The sequence below is a fragment of the Centrocercus urophasianus genome, unplaced genomic scaffold (genome assembly GCF_019232065.1).
Source record: "Centrocercus urophasianus isolate 14NV4802_14NV808 unplaced genomic scaffold, USGS_Curo_1.0 seq_10, whole genome shotgun sequence".
Taxonomy (NCBI): domain Eukaryota; kingdom Metazoa; phylum Chordata; class Aves; order Galliformes; family Phasianidae; genus Centrocercus; species Centrocercus urophasianus.
In genome coordinates this window covers 68,914,282-68,940,899 of record NW_024884142.1, presented here as the reverse complement: position 1 = coordinate 68,940,899, position 26,618 = coordinate 68,914,282, and the positions used below count along the sequence as shown (strand labels likewise).

The following is a 26,618-nucleotide window of genomic DNA, read 5'->3' as shown; positions in this document are numbered from 1 at the left end:
GCCTTCCTGAACAATTCTGAACAATTCTATAAAAGTAGCACGATGCTATTTTTATGCAGTGCAGAAAAACAGCCACTGCAGAAAATCAAAATCAAAGGGAGATCAAAATTTATCTACAGTTTCGCTCAGCTTTGCTTCCCTTCCATTCTTAAATTGCAAATGCTGAGGATTCTTATATTTTCCTAATAAAAGGTGGATGTGTGGAATAAAACAAGGACTTGTGCTAGTTTGTTGACTGCTGTGCTGCTCTCTTGACTATTTAAGTGAATAGTTGGTATGCATTTAATCAATGGTTCCAGCTGAACCTCTCTTTCTGAGTTGAGGCTTCAGTCTTTTCTGAGCAGCCTGGTAGATTGACAAACTGTTTTTCTTTTTTCTTAAACACTTTAAAACTTGGCATATAAAAAGAGAATGTGAGAAAGATAAAAAAGTAATCTTTCTACATAGCATAATAGTAATGACATTAATAATAACCTAAGTAAGCTTTCTACCTAACAAAGAAAAACTTTTCACTGAAATACTTTTCCCAAAGAGATGGGTAGAATCATTTATTTGCAATGATGACTGTCTTGGAGTGAGTAGACTGCAGCTTGTCTAGAATAAATGGCTCAAGAAAATAAATATATTGAGGCATGGACCTTTTACGACTTGCAACACCATAGAAATTTGTGAAAATGAAGATTAGGCAAGATTTAAGATCTGCCAGGCAAGGTCACTGCAATGAAAGCAAAATGTATAAATGTGTTCAAAGCCTGAAATGTGTGGGAAAAGAGAAATTTGTTAAAGTTTTTGCATATTAACAACTTCTTTTTTCAAGAGATTTGATTTTAGAACACACACACAAAAAAAAAAAAAAAAAAAAAAAAACCCAGAGCTTAAGATGATGAGTAACTAGATTTCAGATTTAAACATTTATATGTAAATATAATATCTCTGTATAAACTATATATGCCTATTTAACTCGAATATATCAATTAATTTCCATTTTTATATCAGCCATTGTAGGAACTGATGTAATTAGCTAATCTTCCAGGAATGCTATAATTATTTCTTCTGTGCTGTCATTTGAGCTTTCTCAGTGTGAATAAGCATCACTGATGTGTGGCCAGCTTTGAATGATTAGAAATAGTGTGTCAGTTCTCTCAAAACAAAAACCTTGAAGAGTAAGTTTAAAAAAATAGAGCAATGTTGAATTTTATACGGGTTAAGCTATGTTATTAAGAGGAAACACAGAAACAGTCATAAGATTTCAGTTTTTTCTATTTTAGAATATACTGATACAAAGAGGACAGTAACACTGTTTGATAGAACAAACTCTCAGCTACAGAACACTAGCTTTCAACATAATCACCTCCATTAGCCGTGCATTTTCACCAGTGATGAACAAGAGTCTGCATGCTGTGCTTGTAAAAATAGGCAACAGTGCAAGTGATCTGTTGTCACCACTGCTGAAATGCACCACCACTGCCTCGCTGTGCTCACATCCATTGTCGATGAATGTCAGTGGGTGCACTATTTTCAGCATGGAGGAATTTCATCCCACACCTTTGCTTCATACATACTTCCATGTCAGATGTCATTCTTTCAGACTGCCCCTCTTGCCACCTGTCACACAGCAACAGCATGTAATGGGATATTGATGGGAAGGTTCAACTTCTACTGCCATATGACCAACGTCTGCCTAGAGGGCCAACATAATAGAACAGGTGGCACTACTTTCGTAGCAACTCTTATTTTGCTCTGAATTGTAAACTATGTATGTTTTACAATTAAAAAAATGGAACATGTCAGATAAGAAATGTTCGTGAACCATACGAAAGGTAAGTCAGTGGATGAAGGAATTGAGAATGAAGCTTCTGCAGTTTGTCTTCCTATTTGTTAATGGAATTATCAGGGCAGTGAGTTTCATGTTCTTAATAAATCAAAATATCAGTATTAAATTTTAATAAGTGAGAATGGATATATTTGGAATATTAAGGATTTTCATGCAGAACTGCCGTAAATGAGAAGTGGCTCAATGAGTTGTGTGCAGGCTCTTAAAGGGTTTTTAGAGTGTAAGAAGAGTATTTTCTTTTTATTTGTGTAGGTTTGGGTTTTCTAGGATTTAACTATAGCAGAGCATGCCTGGGAGGAGAATGAACAGAATAAAGGTTATACGTCTGTTTTGAATCTCAACAGCTGTGCTAAACAGGGTATCTGGAATTCTTTAGCAAATTGTGCATATGGAGACATTGGCCTTGGATAAAATTTTCTTTTGTTCTCATTGATTACTTCAGTTATTTTATATAGTTGATTATAAACCACAGGTAGAATATACATCAAATACTGTTCTGCTGACTCAATCATTAGATCCTTTTCCTTCTGTATAAATCTGGAATAGCTGTGATAGTTTAGGAGATGACACAGAGCTGGTGTTGATAGTGACCCCAGGTTTTCCATTTTCATTTTCTACATCTTTCATCTTTCTGTTTATGATAAAACTTATGTTTTGGTTGTTTCTTTTTTTCCCCCACTATACGTGTAAGTGGGCATTACAATAAATTGAATTTCCTTATTCATTTTGCTCTTGGGGTTTGTCTGCTCATACTCTGTTATGTTACTGGTTAAAGCTGCATTCTTCAAGGACTGCGCTGTATTTCTCCTTGCTGAGCTAGGACTTCTTAATAAGAGAGTCTTTATTGCTTTTGCGTTGCAAGCAGTAATGAAACTGCTTAATATCAGATTATTTAACATGCAAGGCGACTTTGGAGGGCAGTCATAGACAAACAGCCTGAGGTATCGTCGTCTGTAGTAACTTCTCAAAAAATATATTTTAAACAGCTTAATTTTTGACTGCATAATTTTCCATAGGTGTTTTTTCTTGTTGTGTCCTTTAAGTGTGCAGAAAGCTTGCTTGCTGGATCTTGTCTTGTCTGTTGTAGACTTTAAAGCTACATAGATAATCTTGCATATGCTGTGAAAGTACCTGCAATACCTCCATTGTGTTAGGCGTGAAGTAACTGCTAAATGATGAATTGTGGACTGCAAGTTTCAGAGTAATGCCAGTTGACCAAATCATAAGTAGGTGTTTCATTACATGGCTACATTTCCAATATGTATCAGTCCATCTCTTTGAGAATTATAGACTAATTTGGATGTTTTTCATCATTTTTAAGTAGCATGCAATACACAGTGGGGATTGGTTCAAAACATGGATCTATATATAACTGAACATATATATTTGTAGGACCCTAAAGATACATTAAAAAATATATTTTCTGATCTGTATTAAAACTGTGCAGTTCCAAAAACATGCATTTACGGGGCAAGCAGAGCAGGGAAGGGGGGAATATTTTGCATTGCAAAATGCAATATCCACATGAGGATATGTATTTTTTTGCAGTATGACAAACTATGTGAAAAGAATCAGAGAACAGGAAGAGAAAAAAGTAAATCTGAATGCTTTAAAGATTGCTAAGGAACCAAGACAGATGTATCTATTTTCAGAAAATGGCTTTCTGATATCTGCCTTTTCACATTCTGTGAATTTAATTGCTTTTATCACTGCTTCAGTGATTTTTTCCAGAAAGAATGCTGTTTAGCCCTACTCAGTGTCTTGGTCGTAGAATGACTTTATTTCATGAATACAGCTTTAAAAAAATAAATAAATAAAAAAATTAAAAGGAAACCAACAGTAGAACAGTTGAAGCCCATCAAATCATCTGAGCATGTAAATTTTAGCAGGAATGCAGAATGTTTGGAACTTCCTTTCTGCAGTGGGGGAGGATGAGGAGTCTTACAGTCCCTAAACTTAGCATTTCCTTTTGAATTTGAAATTCTGAAGAAAATGAATTTCATTAAAACAAGTACAAAATATGTAAATAGGTAACTGGCTATTGGTAAGAGGAAGTTATTAAGCTTAGCACACTGCTCTTCTTTATTTGCATATGTAGCTTTTTTTTAGTACCAGTGTGTTTTGTGTTCTAAGTCTTCAATATATAGTTAAAATGCCTTAAGCAGCTTCTGTGAAAATCACCAGGAATTCATGAGGAATGTCCCTGCACAGGACACAGTCTGGCTGCAATAGCTCAGCTAACTGCCAGGAGCAAACATCAACTATTAATCAGGCGTCTCAGAAGCAACTTGGTTAAATGCAGTTCACACAATAGCTAAAAGTGAAAATAGGCATTTTACTCTGGCTCATCAAATTTCAAGGAAGAAAGAAAATGTTTTCTCATTTGTCCTATTTTCCAATTATCAGAAATTTTGATTTCTAACAACCAACTTACTGCACATGGTGAATGTCCAGACTGACCTCTTTGGAAGAATATGAGGAGCTCAGTCTGAACACTCAGAGCTCAGCACTGCCAAGTTCATCTGCGTGCGGATTCTGTGCCTCTTTCCCTTCTTTTTGAAACATTCTCTTCTTATCAGTCAAGCATACTCAGAGTGTTGGCTTATTCAGACTTTTTTGTTCTTTCATAGCCTAACCAACAGTGTCTTAATCCAGCTTGCATTTTTCAATTAACGTCTCTTCTCTCTCTCTCTTTTTTTTCCTTGACTGCATCAGTTCACAACTCAGTTTTTGAAATTTGCTTCTGTTTGGCTGCTCTGACAGTCAAACATACTACAGTCTCCATTAACTGAAAATTAGTATCTTGAGATTAAAAAGCAAGTATAATGTCTTAACACTAGAAATTCTGAAATGTACTCAGTGGGACACAACTGGAAAGGTATCATATAAAAATGGGAAAAAGGAGATTCTTGCTCGAGTACTTAGAAATGTAGGTAAAGCACTTTGGGAAAATGTAAAGTTCTTTTTTATTTAGCAACTGCATTGTCTGCCTTTTGATACAGAAGAGTGTTTCCTCCAACTTCCCTGTTTATTTTAACTTCTGGATGCTCACCTAACAGTAAAGAAGTTTTAAAGAACAGTCACTTTTGTTCATTAAGCCTAAGCTCATTATTCTCACCTATAATGTAGTATCTATTGTGTACAACATGAACTCATCTACTGAGGAACACAGAGTGAGGATGACCAACAACTGACCAATAAAGCTAGCTTGTGTTAAAGCTCTGCTTCAGCTATTGTGACAAGCAGGTGTGCTCTGAGTCATGAACTGCTTTCACAGCAAAATGCACACAGTCTGCCAGAGGAGATTGCTCTTCTTTTCTCTAATATTGGCCCTCGTAGAACAGGGCAAAGCACGTGTTCAGAGTTGGTCCTGTAACTCAGGCTGTCCCCAGAAATGCACCAGTGCTTCCCAGAAGAACTATGTCTCACTTATTTTGTGTTACACAAGTTTTGTTACTTCGTTTTTTAATTGGATTAAGGGGTGGGGGTTTTTTTGTTTGTTTGGTTTTTTTTTAATGATTACTTTATGTAGCTAAAGTTCATCTTAAGTGATGATATTGGAAAGCTATTGCTGAGATAAATTTGAAGCATTTATTAACATCTACAACAAGGACCAATTACTTTGCCATCAGTTAATTTGCATGTCGCCTCTGTACTTATCACACTGAGTTTGTGCTCCAGCAAGACTGGGCAACCTTGCTTGGTGTTCTTGGGCTGAAAAAGCTTTTCCTTGATATGCCATCTGAATCTTCTTCTTTCAAATTATGTGAGTTATCCCTTGTCTTCCTGACAATGACAGCAAGACAGTTTCTTGAACAAGCATTCAGGTTATCCCATGGCTGTTTCTTTTGAGGGCATATTCTCATTATTTGGTAGACAGTAGAAGTGGATTGGTTAATCCTGAAGTACTCATTCTCTGATGTGCCTGAGATGTTCCAAGTTATGTCAAACATTAAGCAAGAATTATCTTGCTTTCTGCATAGCTGTCAAATGTAAAGTCTTAAGTATCAATCAATGACTTCTGGATTTAAAGGGATATTATATCACAGTTTTGAAATTTAGTCTTTGGGCTGGATCACTCTTCCCAAGAAGAGCTTTGAGGTGGCATAGCAGTGCAACCTTGGTGCAGCTGCTTGTGCATGCAGGTGGTACTGGAAGTTAAATGTATGTGAAAATTATTAATTTATTGAAGAATATGCTTTCCATTGCTTTCTACATAATAATAATAATAAATAGATCAATAATAAATAGATAAGTAATAAATAGATAAGTAATAGCAATGTTGCTAAATATTTGCTCTTTGAGCCTTTGATATCCCTAATGTATTTGCAGAGGGAACGTTCAAAGTAATATTCAGAAGTAGATCTGTTTCTTGGATCTTACTGTAGCAAGTATTGCCTTACACAGAATGAAAAAAACAAATTTGCTTTTGAAGCAATTTCAGTAATGGAAGGAGAATAACAAAATTTACTTAAATAAAGCACCAGAACTAGAAGAAATAATGCTGAAATAAAGAAGGCTTTAGTGAGTACAAGTAAAGAAGTGTGGTACAAATAAAGAAATTTGACATAGTGAGTATGCCACCAGCTAGTAGTAAGAAATGTACAGACTGCAATTTAATTGTGTAGTCCTCATTTCTCTAGCTGTGGAAGTGTGAGTTCATATTTTCCTTCAGATATCTGAAAAAATTTGCTTTTATTTAAAAAACTGTGCAAAACTCTGGGCAATAGAAGAATGGTAAAAAAGGAGAATGTGGCTGTGGAATAATGATATGTTCAAAGAAAAGAGGCACCAAATAATTCAACCTGTAAAAATTGCCTCATTACAAGACAAAAGTAGATCGCTGAAGGGGAATCCTCTGTTCTGTTACACTTTTTCTAAGGAAATAAATTATAAAATTCTCCTAAGCAAGTCATATAAAAGAGTATCTGGACATGATTATATGTATTGCAAATCTAGGGAGCATTAGCAGAAGATGCTTTTCAAACATTAACTAACATTATGGTTTGTGGCCATCTAGTGGTGAATCTTTTTTACGTATACTGTCATCATGCGGAATTTTGTTTAATTGAGCTCTTAACTTTACTGTCCAAAACTGAATTATAAAAAAAAAAACAAAAAAAAAAAACACACCTAATTCCCCATAGCTCTTTCTGCTTTGAACAAGCTATTTTTTACAAGAGAATAATTTCCATTTTCTTCCTTTTCCTTCGTCTTCAAGATGAAACAATTTTTGATGTTGCAGATCCTTTCTGGCAGCTAGCTTTAATGTAAATTTTTTAAATGGTAGATTTTCAAGATGCAAAATATTCTGTAAAGTGTCTTTGAAGTATACGTAAATTCTGAAAGCAGTGAATATTCCTTAATATCTTTGACTCACATGAAATTTGACAGACGGTATACTGCCTGTCCTGCTTAACTCCATCTCATGAAATTGCCTTGGTGAAAGTTAGAACATACCTAACGTTTTCTGTATTTTTCTCTATGAGCAATGGTTTTAAATGTTGTGGGGAAATTATTTATCTGTAATGGTGGAATTGCTGTAAGCATCAGTAGGATACAGTATAGCAGAACCATGGCAAGGCACATATTGAACGAGATTATTCTGCATGGTTTGTGAGATCTGGTTAACTTCTGATGTCTACTAAATTCCTAAGAAAATAAAAACTGAGATTTTTGTTTATATTCAGTAATGTAATGAGAGTGTTAGTGGCAAATGTAACTGTTTAGATTTGTTTTGTCTAGCTCATGACAAAATTCTAAAAATGTGGTAGCTTTTGGTTATTGATTTTTCATTGACTGGGAAATGGATTCTGCAATAATTTTGGCTTCACCATTTGTTTCTTTCATCAGTGTCATTTTTCATTCGTGACCATTCCAGCTAGCAGTTCCCTAAATTTTCAGTGTTGACATACATTTCTGCTCTTTCTTTTTTTACAATGAGGTAAACATTTCTTCTGTTCAATCTGCAGATTTCACCAGGATGTCAGATAAGCATAATACAACAAAAATACATGAACTCACTATCCAGCATGCCACCATCCATCCATTAACATCAAACATAATATCAGGATGGTATTGAGTTAATGTGTGTAATGGTTTGTTTCATTTTCAGGTATTTGGAGTGGATGACAGCCAGGATTATAATAGGCCTGTTATCAACGAGAACCAGAAAGATTTAGTAAAAGATTGGGCTATAAATTCTACTACAGTAGTGCTGGAAGAAAAAAGACCACAGAGTACAACTGGATTTCTTGACACAGAGGTAGAATTTAATTTTTGATGGTCTTCTTTTTTCTTCCAATAAGACAGAGCACTAATACTTGACCAATAAGTACTAAACAGCAAACAAAGCTTTTCCTAGAAAATATTGGCTCAGATCTATAAGTTTATTTTTCTTCGTTCTTTACTGTATTATTGAAATTTCTATGTCCCAATTTCCCAAGTTAAATTGGGAAGGTATATTAAAATTCAGAAATATGTTATATGCATTCAGTGAGGGAGAGAAAGCCAGCTAGGAAAAAAATGATGGGTGAATAGAAAAATATGTTTCAATTTTATTTTGTTACAAAACTGGAGGTTTTTGCATTCAGAGTTTCAGTTCTCAAGTGAGATGCAACTCCTGAGAAGTCGCGTAAGTTATTTGCCTCAGAGGCAGCATAATTTAATCAGCTGATGAAAGATGAGGTAAAGGAAAGTGTCTCTCCTTTTATATGACTCAAAATATACACATGAGCTACATGTTAATCATGTTATATGAAATCCTGGGGCACATTCTGATGTATTGGTGAACGATAAACTGTAACCTGGAATGTGTTAGAACAGGCTCAAACTGGAACAGAATTGATCTGATAGTGAAACGCACCACGTTTATTCCACTGGCTGTAAGTGTAAATAAGAAAACCTTAAAAATAAGGAAACTTTCTGGAATATATCAAGAACTTTTAGTATGAGTATCTCCCTGCCATGTAAATACACTGGTTTTGGTATCTTGTGCTTTCCATAGAAAAAGTGTACTTCATAGTTTTTGTCTTTGAGGTACTGCACAATCCTGGGGGGCTGAATATGTGACTGTCTAGATTAGTTCATTTGAGTAGTTTTTCTAAGGTTACTGCTTCAAGGAAATTATAATCATACCAGGATGGTTGTGTTATATAGAAGAATTTGACAAACTTCGCCTTTCACCGTGCTTCTTTGAGTTAATTTGTAAATTAAATCTTACTATCTTCTTTTTCACGTCTTACTGGTCCTTCAAGCCTACTGAGTTTTCAAGAGAATTAAAAGTACTGATTTGTTTCTATTTCTGTTGTAGTTTTGGGGAGTTTTTGGTTGTTGGTTTTTTTTGTTTTGTTTTTGTAAACAGCAGTAGAATATACGATTAATTTTATGACCATGATTGTGCTTTCCACGTGTCATACTTTACACCTTGCAGGGATTGATTTGAGAGGACTTCTGCAATCATAGGACGAGTTTAAGAACTCTTGTGGCAATGACATATAAAAACTTGCTTTGAATTAGCTTGAAATTACAAAAATGGTCACTTTTTTTTCCTGAATAAATAAGCCTTCTTTATGTACTGGAGGAGGAGTTGGCTTTGTGTTGTCTTAATTTGCAGGATTATTATGAGACATCATAGGGAAAAAATGAAAATTGTTTTGTATGTAAAGTAGACCAAACCATGTAGATGTAGCACAAATTAGTGTAATAAGAGATGGGGACAAATGACAATTGGAGAAAAGCTTACCAGAGAAACAATAGAGTATGTCAGTGCATATATGGAAGAAAAAGAGAAGTCAATTCAGAAAAGTGGAGGTGCCTTTTGTAGTGTGATAACAGGGAAACATCAGGAGCTTAACTGTTGGTTCAGCTGGAGAAAAGACTGCAATATGTTAAGTCTTTTACCAAAACAGATTTTATTATTTTTGGGAAAAGGAGAGGCAAATGTGTTTGATTTGCAAAGTCTGTGAGCACCATATTCTCATCATAGATGAGCTTTTCTGCTTGTTCTTTTTGGAAAACGTACTGTGTTACTGCAAGCTGCAGAACATAACTTACTGTTAGGAGCTGCAGGTTATAAATGAATAAACCTTATTGAATGTCTTGACTAAACAGTCAGGTGACATTGGGGTAGCTCACTGTTCCAGGCTTGTTTTGTCTGCCCATCATGGTTGTACCTATAGATATTTAGAAGAAGCAGATGAAATCGGAAAATGTTTGACATAGAAAAAGAGATTTCAATTTTGGAAGTTGGAAATGATGTCTTGGGAAATTAATAATGTTTTATAAAAGCATTTAGGGGTTGAGAGATTGTTCTGAACTTAGATATGTTTACAGGGCAGGTTATAAATCGCTTGCTTCGAAGAGTGTCAAATTCTCTTCTCTTATGAAGAAGGTCTCACTTGTGATGTGACAGGCTTTGATATTTTAAAGTGGTGTATGTCAGGAGACTAGATGCAGAGTGAATGTCTTAACACAATTGCATTGAGCCTACATGCACTTGCCTTTTCAACAATTACAGATTAGACAGCAAAAACAATGAATCCATTTATCTAAAATATTCACATGCTTTTATTTTCTATATTATGATCTGCCACTTGCCAACCCAGGTAAGTGAGATTTAAGAACAAAAGTTAAATGGTAGAGAACAAAGAGAATAATTTTTGCTGTTGCTATATGTTCTGATCATATGAGTACATTGAATAAAAATACTGCAGTCTTTTGTGCTACGATATATTCACCCAGTTTCCATTTAATTTTCAGTGAGCAGTTACTGTGTTGTAACCACTGTTCTTAAGCTGTGGACATGATTTATCAACATTATTTTTGATGTACTTGTTAAGGATGTACTTTTTTATTTTTGTATATGCAGTGTCATCAGTGCTATTTGGCTACGGTGTTCCTTGTTTTGAACACCCAATTCACGTCTTTGCCAGTGAAAATAAATAGTAGTGATGACATTGCGAACGCAAAATAACTTCATGTAAATATTTGCTGTATTGCTCCTTAAAGCTGGAGAACAGCCGTGTCTATTCAGAGGCTTTATGTCCTTTTGTTTGTCTATTCCAATTAATTATGCTAATTTCATATCCTTCCATAGAGAAACCTTTGATTATGGAGTTTGATATTGGCTTTTTGTTTGAAATTAGAAGCTATGATTAAACATAGGATGATTATGTTAGCAGTGTCCTCTGGCTGTGAAAAGGCAAGCACCGGGCGATGCATTAGCAGCAGAAATGGGAAATCGTGGCACCATGATGGGAGGTGGCAATAAATCTCCAGAACACTGGCAAGAGATTTGTTACCATTTTTGTTTAGGAAAGGAGAATTCAGAACTAGAGGAGCCAAAGAGATTTTCTTGCATTGTTAAGGGAATAGAGATGTACATTACAAGAACAGATTGATAAAATTCCTTTACTTCAGATACGTGGTAGCTCACATGGATGGGATTGCTGGAGTTTGCTGTGTAAGTAGAGTTAATGCAACAGAAGGAAAAAAGAACTATTTGAGATGCATGTCAATGTTGTTCCATGAAGAAATGTGAAAACATTGCCTATAAGTGAAGTATAGAAACTTGGGGGGAAAAAAAATCAGTGCTCATAGAAGAGCATGGTTCAGAAAAAGAAGAGGGGAGAGGGACTAAAAGACTTTCAAGATGCCTCTTAAATGTATTAAAAGATGGCATAGTCAGATATTTAGAACTTGAGGTGACTGGAATATGTATCTTAAAAAAAAAAAACTAATTTGGGTTCTATTTACTGAAATTTTTTTTGAACTTATTATAATGCTCTGAAATGCCAAGTAATGGGATGCTTCTAGGCATCATATGCGTGTGCTGTGTCTTTTTTCAGATACACAGATGGAAGCTCTGAATCTTCAGGCTGAATAATACATCTTCATAAATCCATGGGTATTTTTCCTGTGGATGTATAACTCAGATTTAGTTTGAATATGTAGTAAGGGAAAGCAGATTCAACACAAAGTTATAATGCTGGGTCCTCTGATGTCAGCCTGGCTTTTCTGAAAGACTGGGAAATTCCTCTTGGTCTGCAAGGGAAGACTTAAAGGACTGCTTGTTGAAAGCCTGTAAGATTCATGGATTATATGGAGAAATTTGGATAACTGGATGTGAATTTTCAATGCTATATGAACCTTTCACATCTGGATATATTGGATTATATTACTGAGCAACGTTTTGCTTTTAATAAGAACCTTTTAATTAAGGATTAAAATATCCATTTTTTTAACTACTGGTAAAAGGAACTTCATAGCTTTGTTGTGTATGTTTGTATATATATAGAAAATTGAAAAACAACGCATTTGCACCCACTCCTTTTTAAGAATTTTTTTAACAGTGTAATTACCATTAATGTGCAGAATCTTCATCCTTTATTACAAAGTGATTATTGGAAATCACATCAGTGGAATTGCTTGTGATACACAAACAATTAGGGTTTTCTGTAGCAAAGATAAGTAGAACTACCATCATATCTGATTTAGGCTGTAATTAATTGCTTTGGTAGGGACAGAAAAAACAAAGAAAAAAAAAAAAAAAGAAAGTATCAGGAGTAGGAATGTTTTTTGTTGTCAGTGCCTAAATGCTGCTTGTTTTTGCATGTTTTTTGTTAAATTATTCTTTCTGGCACTCTTCTTACATCGTGTTCAGAAGTGCCCATAAATAACTGAAACACTGAATTGCATTACTTCAGTGTTGTTAGATTTGAATTCTGTAACATTTTGATTCTAAGAAATGAATTGAGAATGTGGACATTTCTGTAGTAGTTTATAGAAGTGATTTGATGCATCTCTGGCATAATACATTCATAACAATCTGAAATAGATTCACGATGCTTTTGTTTGCATAAATTGGAGTCATCCATATGATTTAGAGACATTCAGGAATAAAAATTCAAATCTTCTTAATTAGCTAAGTAACTTTCAATTTAAAAGAGGTTCTTGTACATTAGATGACACCTTTTCAGCTTTCCATTTTTGCTGAATAAATTTCATAAAATCAATACTGTTAATTCCTGATCAAAGGTTAGAATCCCGGGGTGCCCAATAAATTAAACAGAAATCTACATTTTTAGTATTAGTGCCAAGCAGAGCTTCAGGTAACCTCTGAAAGAGTTGCTTCACATTCTCTTTAGAAGCAAGGTATGCATATCTTCGTGTCTTTCCCATCTCTTCTGTTGATCTTGAATTGCGATTTCTGATTTTACTTGCCTATAGTTGTGTAACTCCCTTAGTGCTGCAGCCAGTGACTTTTTTCGTTTGCAGCAATTTGGCTTTTGAGTCCCATAGATTAGACTATCTAAACTAGAAAATGTATCAAGTCTTCGACAGCGTTCTGCCATGGATGCACGTATACATATGTCCACAGTTGTCTGCTGTCTTTGGAGGAGCGCGATAAAGTCTGCTATAGAGGGTGAAACAATAATCTTGTGTTATATCTAGAAATCTGTTTTTGGAAAATAAATGCTTATCGTACTGTAAGAATACAGAGCAGGAAGGTGCTTTGAGTTTTATTTTTACTTTTATTCATTTAAAAACTTGTCAAAAGGCTTTCCTATTGGGAAAGCAAGTCCATTTTCTTTTCAGGTCAGCTAAAAAAAAAAAAAGAAAATCAGATAGTGAGCGCACTGACTACCCTGCTAGCCTATACAGTGGTATAAAACAATCTTTCCTTCTTTTGTCATTTAGACTGGACAAATTATTTATCTTGTTCTTCTTTCTCTCACAGGTTTTTCATTCCTTCAGTTCTTAAGGCATTCTTTCCATAATGAACTAAATACAATGTATCTGGACAAGAGATCTTTTAAACTGGTAAAATGTATACTGAGCATCTTCTTGAAGCTTATTAATTCTTGCCCACAGCCCTACCTGCAGTGTTTCTTCCCCACTCTTGTGTTTTGAATCAGGCACACACTCTAATATATTTTCTAAAGATTCTGATTTTTAAAATTTCATAGCATGAAGAGATGTTCTTTATTCTGTACTGATTTTGCAGCTGTATGTGGAGTTATTTATATTGCTGTTCTAGAAACAGTAAATCTAAAATACATTCAAGTAAACTCCTTTTTCAGTTTCCTCCAGGTAGATAGTGTCTGACATTTTTATTCCAGGAAAACTTGGAATGAGAACATGATTTTATCAAACAGTTGTCATTTTCTTCTACTGTTTTTCTTCCTTAGGAAGGTTCTACTGCACCTGGAAGTAAACGTTGGGTATCACAGTGGGCTAGTTTGGCTGCCAATCACACACGTCATGACCCAGATGATATCAGATTGGAGTCACCTGTTCCTGCTGCTTTAGAGAACGGTAATAAATCAGTTCTTGTTGACATAATTTCTGATGAAGAAACCTCTGAAAGGGGTGAAGAATGATCATGTACATAAATAAGCAACTTTCATACTGTTAAGACCTGGTCTTCATTTGAAATTTTTACGTGTCTTTGAGAAGATGCAATGTAAAAACCAGCTCTGTGGAAGTTTTCTGACACAGAAGATGGATGCCAAAATTAAACAAAGATACTAAAGCAAATTAAAAAGTGTAACATAAAGGAAACTTTCACTTTAATGCAGTTTGGATTCATCTGCCTAACATGTTTCTGGTATACTGGGGATTGGCTGTTAAACCATGTGACCTGAAGTTTGTTATTCAGCTGTTCTTCAGCTGAAAAGTAGCCGTATTTCTGACACTGGAAACAAAGAAGACATACTTTATCTCCAGTGATGAACAACTGTCTGTCCTTAACTAAACTATTCACATCTGTGTTTTTAAGTAGCTTGTTCACTAAGGTCTACACTCTTGACTATGAAGGAGTTGCTTACCTTACCTATCCTCAGTTGTTTTCTTCCTCTCAGTTTCAACCTAGAGACGTTGATGCAACAGAACAATCTAGTGCATTTCTAATGCTGATTTTTACATGCTGAGGTAGAAGTTGCTATATCTAGCAAAGTAGTTCCATGGTTGTCTTCTGTAAATCATGAGTTAATATAGCTCTTTGTTGCCAAATTGATTACACAAGGATGTCATTTCCATGCTTTCCACATCCTGAATGTGATATGCTGTTTAGAAATCGAGAAGTAACCGACTGTCAGCCTACTGCTAGTTATGTTTCTGTCCTGCAATTCCAGCATTTCCTCTTATTCCAGTTGACTTTGAAATTCACAACAAAGTTTAAAAGATTTTTTAAAATGGGAAAAAATGTGTGTTTAAAGTAGAAATGCCTTTCTGTGTGCATCACTTCAGAAGACACACTACTACCTACAGAGCTTGTCCAATAACCTCTTGTTAGATATTGGTGAGTAAAATTAATTACTTGTCTTTCTAATAACTTTTTTTTTTTCCATGAAGTTACATTCAGAAGAGTAATTTGTGTTCTCTACTTTTTTTGTTATAGCTGCTGATTTTCTTCAGGTTCTCAAGATTCCATATGCCTATTACAAATTCAGAGCAAGCTACATCTTTGAACTTTAAGTTAGTCTCTCAGAAGAATGCATTTTCAAAATGATAAAACTAAGTCTTCACTGCTTTCAGAATGGAATCCTGTAATTCTCCCCTTGCTAAGTCTGGAAACTTGGTCTCAGCACTCTGCCCAGCAGGCAGGCCTTCCGCAGAGCAAGCTTAAGCTTGCCTGTTCCTCTGATTCCTGGGATTTTTGGTTGTTGAGGTTTTTTGGGGGGGGAAGGAGGGAGCAGGGGGAGGTGGACAGTTTGGTTGGTTTGTTCCTCGCTGTGCACACTCCTTCTTGAGTCCCCAAACAAGTGTAAAAGCATAGCAGCAGAGATTTTTCCAAAATAGTTATCAAGTTTGCATTACAAACGTAGTAAATAATAACTTCTTTAAAAGGAAAAAACAAGAACAAAACAATACCATATCCATATTTTACTACACAAATAATAGGTTTCTTGATACCAGACCTGGGTTATGTGAACTGAACCATTGTTTGAGTTGCTTGATCTTGAACCCCATAGTGATTTCTTCCTTTGAAATTCTTTGTCCTGGGACATCTTAATTTAGTTGTAACTTATGTATATTTTTCTTAAGTGGATTTGTTGCAGATGTATTTTGCTGCTCTCAGATTTAAGGTAACACTGATAAATGCATTTGCGTATTTTGTGTTTATAGAGACCTTGTCTGTACCGTTTATTCTGTATTAGAAAAAAGCTTGTTAGTGTCATCACAAAAGAGTTAGCTTTTCATTCCGTGTATTGTTCTAACACAAAGAATGGAAGACAAAGGAAGTGAATTTTAATCCTGAAGTTGGATTAATATCTTTAATATTTTATTCAAAATTTTAAAAAGTGGAACTGAAATATTATTGGGAATTACAACAAAACTAAGCAGCTATTCTGTATTGTTTACTAACTGAAGCTCTATTCAAGCTTATATTCAGCAGATGATAGTGTATATAAGTATGTTTAATTAAATGAATTTTAATTTAATTGATTGTCGTTATTTTTCTTATTACTTTTTTAAGTCAATTGCATGGTTTTAAAATATAACAGATGAGGCCGTATATTAAAGTAAGCAATAAAAGAACTTCCAATTTCAGGGCCTCATTGTATTGTTCTCAAAGAAATTTTGCCTTTAATGTTGTGTAGTTTAAATGTCTGTGTCAATGCATGAAAGAATTCTTACCAGTGACTGCTGCTTCTCTAGGAGCTTTTGCACCCCTCATAGAGTTGGAACTTTGAATATGTTGTTCTTTAGGATATCAAATATGTAAGGAGATGGAAAGGTGGAAATTAAATAATTTGATGTATCATGTATGCAGAATAATGGGAATTGAGTAAATTCTATACTACTTGGAAGCATCAGAGTGAGATATAATATATATATAAGTACTTAAAACAATAGCCCATGATGTGATGAGACTGATCCTTTGGATGGTTAACTTGCAAACTGGGGGGTATGCTGTGGTTTTTGGATTCATTTAAATTCTATGTTTTAGATGGAACACTAACCAGAATCTTTGAAGGGATGAATACATATTTTGCCAGCATAAGAACTTTGATTTAAGTGAACTAACAACTGTGTAATATGCCCCTATACTGCAAGAATTCTAAAATGCTTAATATCCAAAAAGCACACAAAAACCTAACTTGTGATGAAAGTTGTATATAATATGCATGTCCATAGAAGAATTCACAAAGTCTGCTTTGTTGGCTTACGTGCCTACATTTTCTTCAGAAATGTTGGTAGTTAAATTTCCAAAGGTGTGTACATTGCCGTCAGCAATGCTGTCATGCTACACCTCTACTACTAACGAGTTTTAAATGTCTAGATATCTGAAAAAATGAATAGGTAACGAACAAGTTGAGCTTGTAGGTATGTCTGAGAGAAGCCTGTCTTCACAAATATCAGTTATGCTGATTTCTCTTCAATATATATTTATATATATATATTTATATATATCTATATTATATATTTTTTTTAATTTACAAAGTATCAATTCCCAAGAAAAAATATCCAGAAATGTTTAGATTTCAGTGATATCTCCTGCTTTTCTAAATGACTGTCCTAACACAGGTGATACAAGAAAAATGTGCAAGTTGTTTTGCCACCTTCATCTAAGATGTGACAATGTGCAAAGCAAAAATAAAAATTAAGAACGCAGAAGATACGTATTTGATTTATTGTAGTGGTTTTATACATACAACTGCACACATACAGTGTAACTGATAGTATTCAATTAAGGGATTAGAGAGTTCTTGCCATGAGGGACACCTTATTCTCCTGGAACAACCAATGTATGTTTATATATATTTTTCAACATAGATGCCACTACTACCTCTGCATTTTCACCAGTGATGAGCAAGACTGCACGTCATGCTCATAAAAATCTTCGCCAGCGGAGTTGAACTGCTGTCGCCTCTGCTGAAATGCACCCCCACCACCTCCCTGTGCTCTCATCCACTGTTTAGTCTCCAGAAGTGTTCAGCAAGCATCAATAAATATCAATGGGTGTCATTTTTTCCTGCATGGAGGAGCTCAGTTCCACACTTTGGCTTCATCCACTTCCATGGCAGATGCCTTTGTATCAGACTGCCCCTCTATTGCCAACTGTTAGACAACAGTAAACAACAAAATATAGTGGGATATTGGCAGAAAGGTTCACCCTCTACTGCCACACCACCATCATCTGCCTCTGAGATCATGGGCCAACATAATAAAGCAGGAGGCATTACTTTCAGAGCTGCCCTCTGATGTTCCAGTGACGTTTCAGTTTTATGTTGTTTGATTAGTATTATGCTGTCTTAATTTAATGTTTGTGTTTAGCTTGCTACTGAATTGCTTCTTAGCTATGCTTTCTTTTTTTCATTTTTAGACACAGATATCAGTGAATCTGGTATTTCCATCAGAAGTACCGGTTCAGCTACGTCTGTGACCAGCCAAGGTGAGCGGAAGAGAAGGACGCTTCCACAACTTCCCAGGGAGGAGAAAATGAGTGAAAGCTCCAGAACAAAAACTGCATCTCATCAGAGATCAGAAATAGGTGAAAAGCAGGACACTGAACTTCAAGAGAAAGAAACTCCAGCTCGTGCCTCAGATACTGACAGCAGAAGCATAGCTAAGTCAAGCAGAACTGTGAATGGTCTTTCACCCAAAGCAACGGGAGAAAAGGTTTTCTCTTTCCCTAGTTCTTCCAGTAAAGAGAGAGCTGAAACTGGCAGAGAAACTTCTGTGGTGAAACAAGCTCTAGTGAAAATTCAACAAGAACGAAAGGAGCAAGGACACTGGACACCCACAAAATCTGCTACAAACCTAGTTGAGAAAGATAAGGAGGAGATTGCTGTGTCACGCAAAACTTTGGATAATCAGGACAAAGCTCCTGGACATGATAAAGCAGCAATGAAGCTAGCACAAAGTGAGGGAAAAAGAAGAAGAAATGAGGAAAGTATTAAAGGACAAAGTCCTAAAGCATCAGGAGAAAAAAAGGAATCTTCAAAACCTTTGGTGAGGCAAGGCAGCTTTACTATAGATAAGCCTAGCACAAATATACCAATAGAGCTTATTCCTCACATTAATAAGCAAAGTGGATCTGCTGCCCCCTTAGCATCTGCAAACAGAATACGTGACAGAAGTGATTCAATGGACACCGATTCCAGTCTAGACACAACACTCATTTTAAAAGACACTGAAGCTGTAATGGCTTTCCTTGAAGCTAAACTGCGTGAGGAGAATAAAACTGATGAAGGTCCTGAGACTCCTAGCTATAACAGAGATAATTCCATATCACCAGAATCAGATGTAGATACAGCCAGCACAATCAGTCTTGTTACTGGTGACAGTGAAAGGAAATCCACACAAAAACGAAAGAGCTTTACAAACTTATATAAAGATAGATGTTCCTCTGGTTCCCCTTCTAAGGATGTTGTAAAATCCTCTGCAGCAAGTGCCAGAGAAAAGATGGAAAAGAAAACTAAAAGTCGATCTTCAGATGGTGGATCTAGAGCTGATGCTCGCAAATCTGTGCAATCCAGTGGAAGAATGAGACAACCATCAGTAGACTTGACAGATGATGACCAAACATCTAGCGTACCTCATTCTGCCATTTCCGATATCTTATCATCTGACCAGGAAACCTACTCTGGCAAATCACATGGAAGAGTTCCTTTTGCCTCAGCAGATGAACTTTTGCATTCTAAAATGGAAGGAAAGTCAGCTAAATCAAAAAGCTCTCCTGTCGTACTTGGACAATCTAGTAAATCTACCACTCTTCCAAGACCTCGTCCTACAAGGACTTCTCTCCTGCGCAGAGCACGACTTGGTGAAGCCTCAGACAGCGAGCTTGCTGATGCCGATAAAGCTTCAGTTGCTTCTGAAGTGTCCACTACAAGTTCTACGTCAAAACCTCCATCAGGGAGGAGGAGTATTTCCAGAATAGACTTACTTGCTCAACCCCGCAGAACTCGACTTGGCTCTTTATCAGCACGTAGTGATTCTGAAGCGACCATAACCAGAAGCACTGCTTCATCTCGTACTCCAGAAGCTATTATCAGAAGTGCAAGGCTGACATTAGCAGGAGAAAGTAAAGTTTCTGCCAGAACTCGAGCCAATAGCATTTCTCGACTTTCAGATTCAAAATCCAAATCTTTGGCTTCAGCTCATAATTCTCCCTCAGGTATGTCTGATTATTTGAACTATTTTTCTACAATACTACATATATATATAATTTATTTATGTATTTTTAAGGTACTGTTCTTACCAAACAATTCATTGAGTTTTAGTTGACTTGATCTTTTTCTTTCAAGTAGGAGGCTTTCTTGGTGATGCTTGTGGACATTTCTCACTTAAAGTCACAAAGACAAGAAATTTTAATCTTTTGACTTCTTGGATGGAGATATGCATGTGTGGTATATGTATATAAAATTATGTTCGTCTAACTGGAAGTCAGTATCGAAGAATTACACTGAGGTATTCAAGTGTGGCAGCACTGATTTGCACGAGAGTGAAATCTCTCAGCTCAAGCCATAGTAGTGAATATTTAGAAGGTCAGCAACATTTTTACTACATAGAATATACAGCATTAGTTTGTTAAGTATATTTGCCAGCCTGGCATACAGCAAGTGCTCCCTAAGGGAACACCCTGCAAAGTTTAAGGATATTCTTATTCATAATTTAAGATCAGCTTCTAAAACCACAAAAGTGAGATTTGTTTAGTATGGATAATAACAAAGAAGAAAGAAGGGAAAAAATGAAAACACAAACAATACTTGACTAAGCACACTAAAGTTAAGCAATTCATATTATATTTGCCTTGCCTTAGAGTAGTTTCTATTCTCTTATCTAAGTCATGACAATTTCTGGTTTTGTCATGATTTCCAAATGGTGTTTCTTATGAATGGTAGCTTGTTTACTGTAATTTATCTTAGATGTGGTTGAAAAAAAATCCATAGAGTTGATTAATTTTAACCTGCTATTCAGTTAGAAGCTAACACACTGCCTTAGATACAAGCAGAGTGAAAGGTTGCTAGATTTTTTTCCAACAGAAATATTAAATCAATCAAAGTTGAAATGTGGTGATTCTAAATGTTATCTACCATATGAAATGAATATTTATAATTGGTGACTTCTTGCTTTTTGAGTTGCCTGTACTGACTGTATTTCAAGCCAGTGCACAATCTAAGAAAAAAATAAATCACAATAGCTTGCTTAATTCCAGTGCTGAGGTATTTCCACTGAGATTATATTTTTAATACACCATCTCGTATTTAGAATACATTTATTTATAAATTTGTTTAGGTATATTTCCTGCTAGCCTTCCGTTGCTTGTGTATCATGAATGTACCACTAGAATTCTTAGCAGTTTAGCAGTTTCTCCTACACTGCTGTGTTTTTGTTGTGTTGTTTATTAGCTAAATAGAAGTTTCAGAAGAGATACAAATAAAGTAGAAAACAAAGAAGGTGATTCTGTTATAATATGATCTCTATAAGGGTACAAAAAAAAAAAAAAAATTAAACCTTTGATAAAAACGGAATATTTCCCTCTAAGATGTCATTGTAAAAATAACATACTTTCGCTTTTAATCAGTTTTGACTGCACTCATGCAGCTTGAAAGCTGGCAGCTTTAATCCGAAGAGTGTCCATGAATACTGCTTGTACTGTTAATAACCAACACTAATTCTCATCCCGCTACCACTGATTTTTTTAAAAGGCAAACCACAGATACTACTTGTCACTTTGCTTCCCCCTGCTCCCCCCTCCTCCCCAAAACTGTATATGTATATGAGGTTTGTGTACATTTGTAAGGCTCTATGCTTTCTAAACTTGTCCCAGATTGCTGCGTTGAAGTGATTTGTCAATTCTGTTCAGTGGAGTCCTTTCAGCTTTCATTTCCCAGTCTATTTGTCTGTCCTGGCTGTCTGTCCTTAACGTTCATGTCAGTTACCTGCATTATACAGCTAACTCTGCCTTGTATAAAATGTACTGCTTTCCAAAGGGAAAAGATGCCATCTTCTCATGAGCTACCCAGCTTATATAACAAGCTAGCTATTAAAAACCTCTACTGTTCTAAAAGATTTGCAGTAGAACTAGCTTATGCCATTAAAACAAAAGTATCAATGTATGTACCCAAATCAGGAGTAGCATGTAAGCCATTTAGAATTTACTTCAGGTATATTGGAATTGCTGTAAAACTGGTGTAAAATTTACTGCTGCAGGCCACTTACACACACCACTACTCAATGCATCTCCATTTTCTCACTGACATTTTTAAAATGATGATAACATGTCAAGTTATTAATAACACTATCATTTTCCCCATTTTACACATATTTAAAATGTTTGATTTGAATGTATTATTTGCATGCAATATATAAAATGTAAAGCAGCGGCATATTTTAGATTTAAAGAATATAATTTTGTTTCTAGAAATGTCAACAATTCATTTAAATGTTTTGTTGTGCTCTTAAAAATTACTGATGAAATGCCTGAAGTACATCAAAGTGTTTGTATATATTTGCCTTCGGGCAGATTTAATTCAAGCATAATTATTGCTTATTTTCTTGTCTACCTGGACCTAGAAAGACTGGAAAATGCATTATCTTTACCAGGAAGTTAATTGTTTTTTTCTTATTGTACTTGTTTTCACTAGTGCATTAGTTGTGATTGAAGTGTTAAGACTGTTCCATGGGCCTTCTCATCAGAGCAGTTAACATTACAGCATTGTAGATCAAGAAAATATTGGCATTGGAATCATGCTGCTTAGATTCAGTCTATGGAAGAGAAAATTATTTTCACATTTTGCAAATCTCTTTGACTGTTCAGACATACATGCCCACAAAAGTGGGGAGGAAAGGACTGCATTGATTGAATTTTTTAATTAGTGTGTATTTATGTGGATTGATCGCAACATAACAGCATTAAAATTGCCAGAGCTGTGAGCAAGTCCATAGTTTCTAGAAACTTTTTTAAGCCTTCGTGCAGATAAGTATTGCTTGTTTTTAAATGAAAGGGCAAGCAGCTAAATGGAATGTTTTGGATGAGAATTATCAGTACTGAAGTATTTGCCAGGGTGTTCCCATGGCAGGAGGCATGATAACTGAGAGCACTGGGAAAAACCAAAGCAAATTAGTCATTCTGTGTATAGCACAAGCAATGAAAAATTTAATCGAGGCACTAAATAATCAAAAAATAGGGTTATCAATAAAAACAGAGAAGACAGAATTTTGGAGGAAAATTGCAGATGATGTTATGAGAAGAGCCACATGTTGCAGAGAAAAAGCTGTGAGGACAGACTTAGCATAAGAGTGCCAACTGCAACTGTAGAACTCTGCATTATTTTAAAGCAGAGAGACCTTGGTGAGTGACTGGTGGTGGCAGCACTGCCAACTTGCTGACCGAGCTGTCATTGCAAATAATTAGCAGCCAAGTTCACCAAAGCTGCTGAGGTATCCCTGTAAGAAAAAGCAAAGGGTTCAAGCACAGAAAACAACCTTTATCTGACCTTTAGCATTTTTGCAGTGCTGAGCACCAGATGTGAGGATTTTTGAAACAGGCAATCTCTGAGATGGCAGTGCATCAATGAGGATATTTTGTAAGGGATACGTTGAGTAAATCTGCTCCCAAATTTTAAAAGATCATGGTGTCATTTGCTAAATTAAGGTGTTGTCAACATACTGTGCTTTCACACAGCAGCCACCAGTAAGATTTGTCAACTGTTAAGTATGCAGTAACATTTTTCCCACATTAAAACGATCATAATAATGAATTTTCACAATTGGTTTTGTGGTGCTATGTAGCCAGTTGCTATTGATGTTATTTCAATTGCATAGTATCTCTGGAATGCTGAAGCTTTTGCAAAGTTCTTTATTTTTGATTTAATGTATAATTTAAGGATTTTTTTCTAAAAAGTATGAGTCAATGCTGTGTGGAAAAAGAGGAATTAATACTGATCTCATCAATAGATTTTATTTAAGCAAATGATTCTTATCTGAATGTTTTAATGCAAATTAACATGATAAAACACTATTTTGTACACAGAGAAACCCAAGCTTCTCCCAGACCCAGATCCTGATGTTGAAACTTACAGTGGTAGAGTACTAGAAATCAAATCTGTTTCTGATATTTCACTTCTCATTCAATCTTTAGTTTTTAAATATATGACTACTTATGCTCATTGTACAGTGCTGAGTTACTGGACTAGCTCACTTGAGAGATTTTATGATCAATTTTATATTTATTTTGATGCATTTCATTTGAACTCGGACAAAATATGTAAACAAAAATTGATAATGAAATGTGGGCCCAACTCATGAATCTCTTTGGACTTCAGTCACAAGTTGCTTGCATGCTATTGGTGGGGAAATGTGCTTTTTCTGCTTATGTTCTATTTCCCTAATCAAAACAAACTTAAACCTCTAAAACGAATGCAGTAAGTAACTGGAAAGATCTTTTTCTTTCCTTCAATAAAGTTAGAATAGTGATAAGTTAAAAAAAAAATTGAAAATTAGTAGAGCTGGACACAATTTGAAGTCTACATTTAAACCTGAAAAAATTGTGCAAGAATGTTTGTGTTTTTAGCAATTAAAAATGGATTTTTTACATGAGGGAAGGGGTGTAAGCTTATGACATCAGTATCATATTATAAGCATTATAATCATTTGAGGCACTGCACAGATCATTTCGCAATTAAAAATGACTTTCGACACTTATTACCTGAATTCATACTGATACATTATTTCTAATGTATTGGCTCTTTTAATGGTTTGAGAGTGGTCATTTTAACAAGTTGTATTTTTCTTTTTCCAATCCTAAAGCCACTATGAATAAATTGAACACTTTACATTACCAAGATATGATCACACACTTTACAAAATGTCTATGGTTATTACAGAGCCTCATGAATGTCAGTGAGTTTAGGGGATTAAATCCCCTGCAAGACTTCAGCAGGTCACAGTGATGAGCACTCCTTTACACTCGGGTGATGTCTCTTCCTGCTGGGAATGTTTGAGGACAGAATGTCTGAAACAGGACTTGACTAATTCCTAGGGGGAAGAAAGCTTCCTACTTAATTCCAGTTCTCTTCTACTTCAGTCTGTCCACAGCAACATGGCCATATATACTTTGTGCTACGTGTGAGAAAACATGCATTTTGCTCTAAGGTTTCTGGAGATCTGCTGCTGATTTTTATGGCACAGTATCAGAAATATTTTTTTCTATGCTAAATTGTATCTTCCTGGCTTTTAATGCTTTCCTTATGTAAGCATGCATTCTAGGCTTGCTGCCAGCTCAGTCCTTCCTTCATGTCTTTTCATTTTTTTATATATTTTTTTGTGTGTGCTACTTAAACCTTAAATGAAACTTATGGGGAAAAAAATCTGCAGAAAAAGTGCAAGCTGATTATATACTTAAATGTTAATGAATTGGGCCCCCGATTTTTAATACAGTTTGCTTGAGCTCATATACAGTTACTGGCTTTTACATCTTATTTCACTCATCATTATACAAAGAGCATCCAATTTATGTTTTATTAATATTATTTAACACAACTTCTGTAGCTTTCTTTTTAAGATGTAGTAAAAAAGCTTTTTGTAAGGTGTCTGGGGATTGGCAATTAATAGTTGTGTACTTTTATGATAATACTGAAATAATTTTGGTTTTTTTTCCTTATAAAAGATACAATAATAATTCTTTTTTAATGATTAAACTAATTTAGTAAGTGCAAGATGGAGGCGCTTTCCTACAGATTATGCTTCCACCTCAGAAGATGAATTTGGATCAAACCGTAATTCTCCTAAACATACCCGTCTGCGTACCTCTCCAGCCCTGAAAACCACACGACTGCAGAGCACGGGGACAGCAACTCAAAGTAGCAATGCTTTCAAGCACAGAATAAAAGAACAGGAAGATTACATACGTGATTGGACTGCTCACCGAGAAGAAATAGCAAGGTTGGTTTCAAAGCAGCACCACCAAAATAACAAGGATTTGTACCCAGACTGTTGTATGGTGCATAAATAGGCGAAAGTAAGCTGGTAGATTATCTGTATCGCTCTGCATAGTTTTCATTTGCTAACTGAAAGAGTGATTTTGAATTCCTCTTGTGAGACATTAGCAGAACACCTGTGTTACCTGCACATATTCTAACGGATTGTGATGATCGTTGCTGAGTTATGATAGCTAGATCCCAGAGCGCAGCTTCTGGTTGCGTTAGTAGGACTTGCAGAGGAACTTTGTGTGGAACTGTTGGTTGCTACTGGTATATTTCTTGAGCTGTATTTGAATTATATCTGATTTTGTATTACGTTTGCATTGATAGTGAGCTGGAATTTCAGATGAGGGCGTACGTGTCAGAGAGGAAGTAAGTTCTGAGAGACCAGTAGGTCATGTTAGACATCATGTGATCTAAAATCACATGTATTCATCAAAAAGTAATTTCTTGTGAGTCCCCGAGACTAGTGTTGCAATTTCTACATTATTGCTATTAGCACTGTGCTTCAAGTGAGCCATGGAAAAGGCAGTCACTTCTACACTCTACTAACTAATTATTCCCATATCATGCAGTACCCAGGCAATGAAAGCAGCTTGTTCAAAGTAAATTAAACTGTGTAAGTATTTAAATCCTATCTAAAACTTAGGTGTGAGTGTTCAAGCTTTGAACATTTTCACAGAACCTAGTTTGGAAGCCTAAAAAAGAAAAGTGTTGTTTGTGTAAGTTATCTTATGCTGTGGTCTCACAGCTGTGAAGCACTGTGTTGCTTAGTTTAAGTAACTATTTCTTTTTTTCCCATCTTCTTGATAATATTTTTCAGCATTTTCTTCTAGTGTAGTCTG

At 35.4% G+C, this 26,618-nt stretch overlaps 1 protein-coding gene across 6 annotated transcripts in view; it reads left to right on the top strand.

Moving 5' to 3' along the window:
* The window catches only part of CEP170 (centrosomal protein 170), an 87,546-nt gene that overhangs the window by 45,569 nt on the left and 15,359 nt on the right, over positions 1-26,618 (top strand). For 4 of the 6 annotated variants that reach the window (XM_042811360.1, XM_042811353.1, XM_042811335.1 and 1 more), the window contains 4 exons: positions 7,950-8,099; positions 14,026-14,152; positions 18,168-19,964; positions 25,501-25,735. In XM_042811360.1, the coding sequence (XP_042667294.1) occupies positions 7,950-8,099; positions 14,026-14,152; positions 18,168-19,964; positions 25,501-25,735 (2,309 nt within the window). The remainder of the gene's footprint in view (positions 1-7,949; positions 8,100-14,025; positions 14,153-18,167; positions 19,965-25,500; positions 25,736-26,618) is intronic. The other 2 variants (XM_042811366.1, XM_042811374.1) reach the window with 2 other exon arrangements.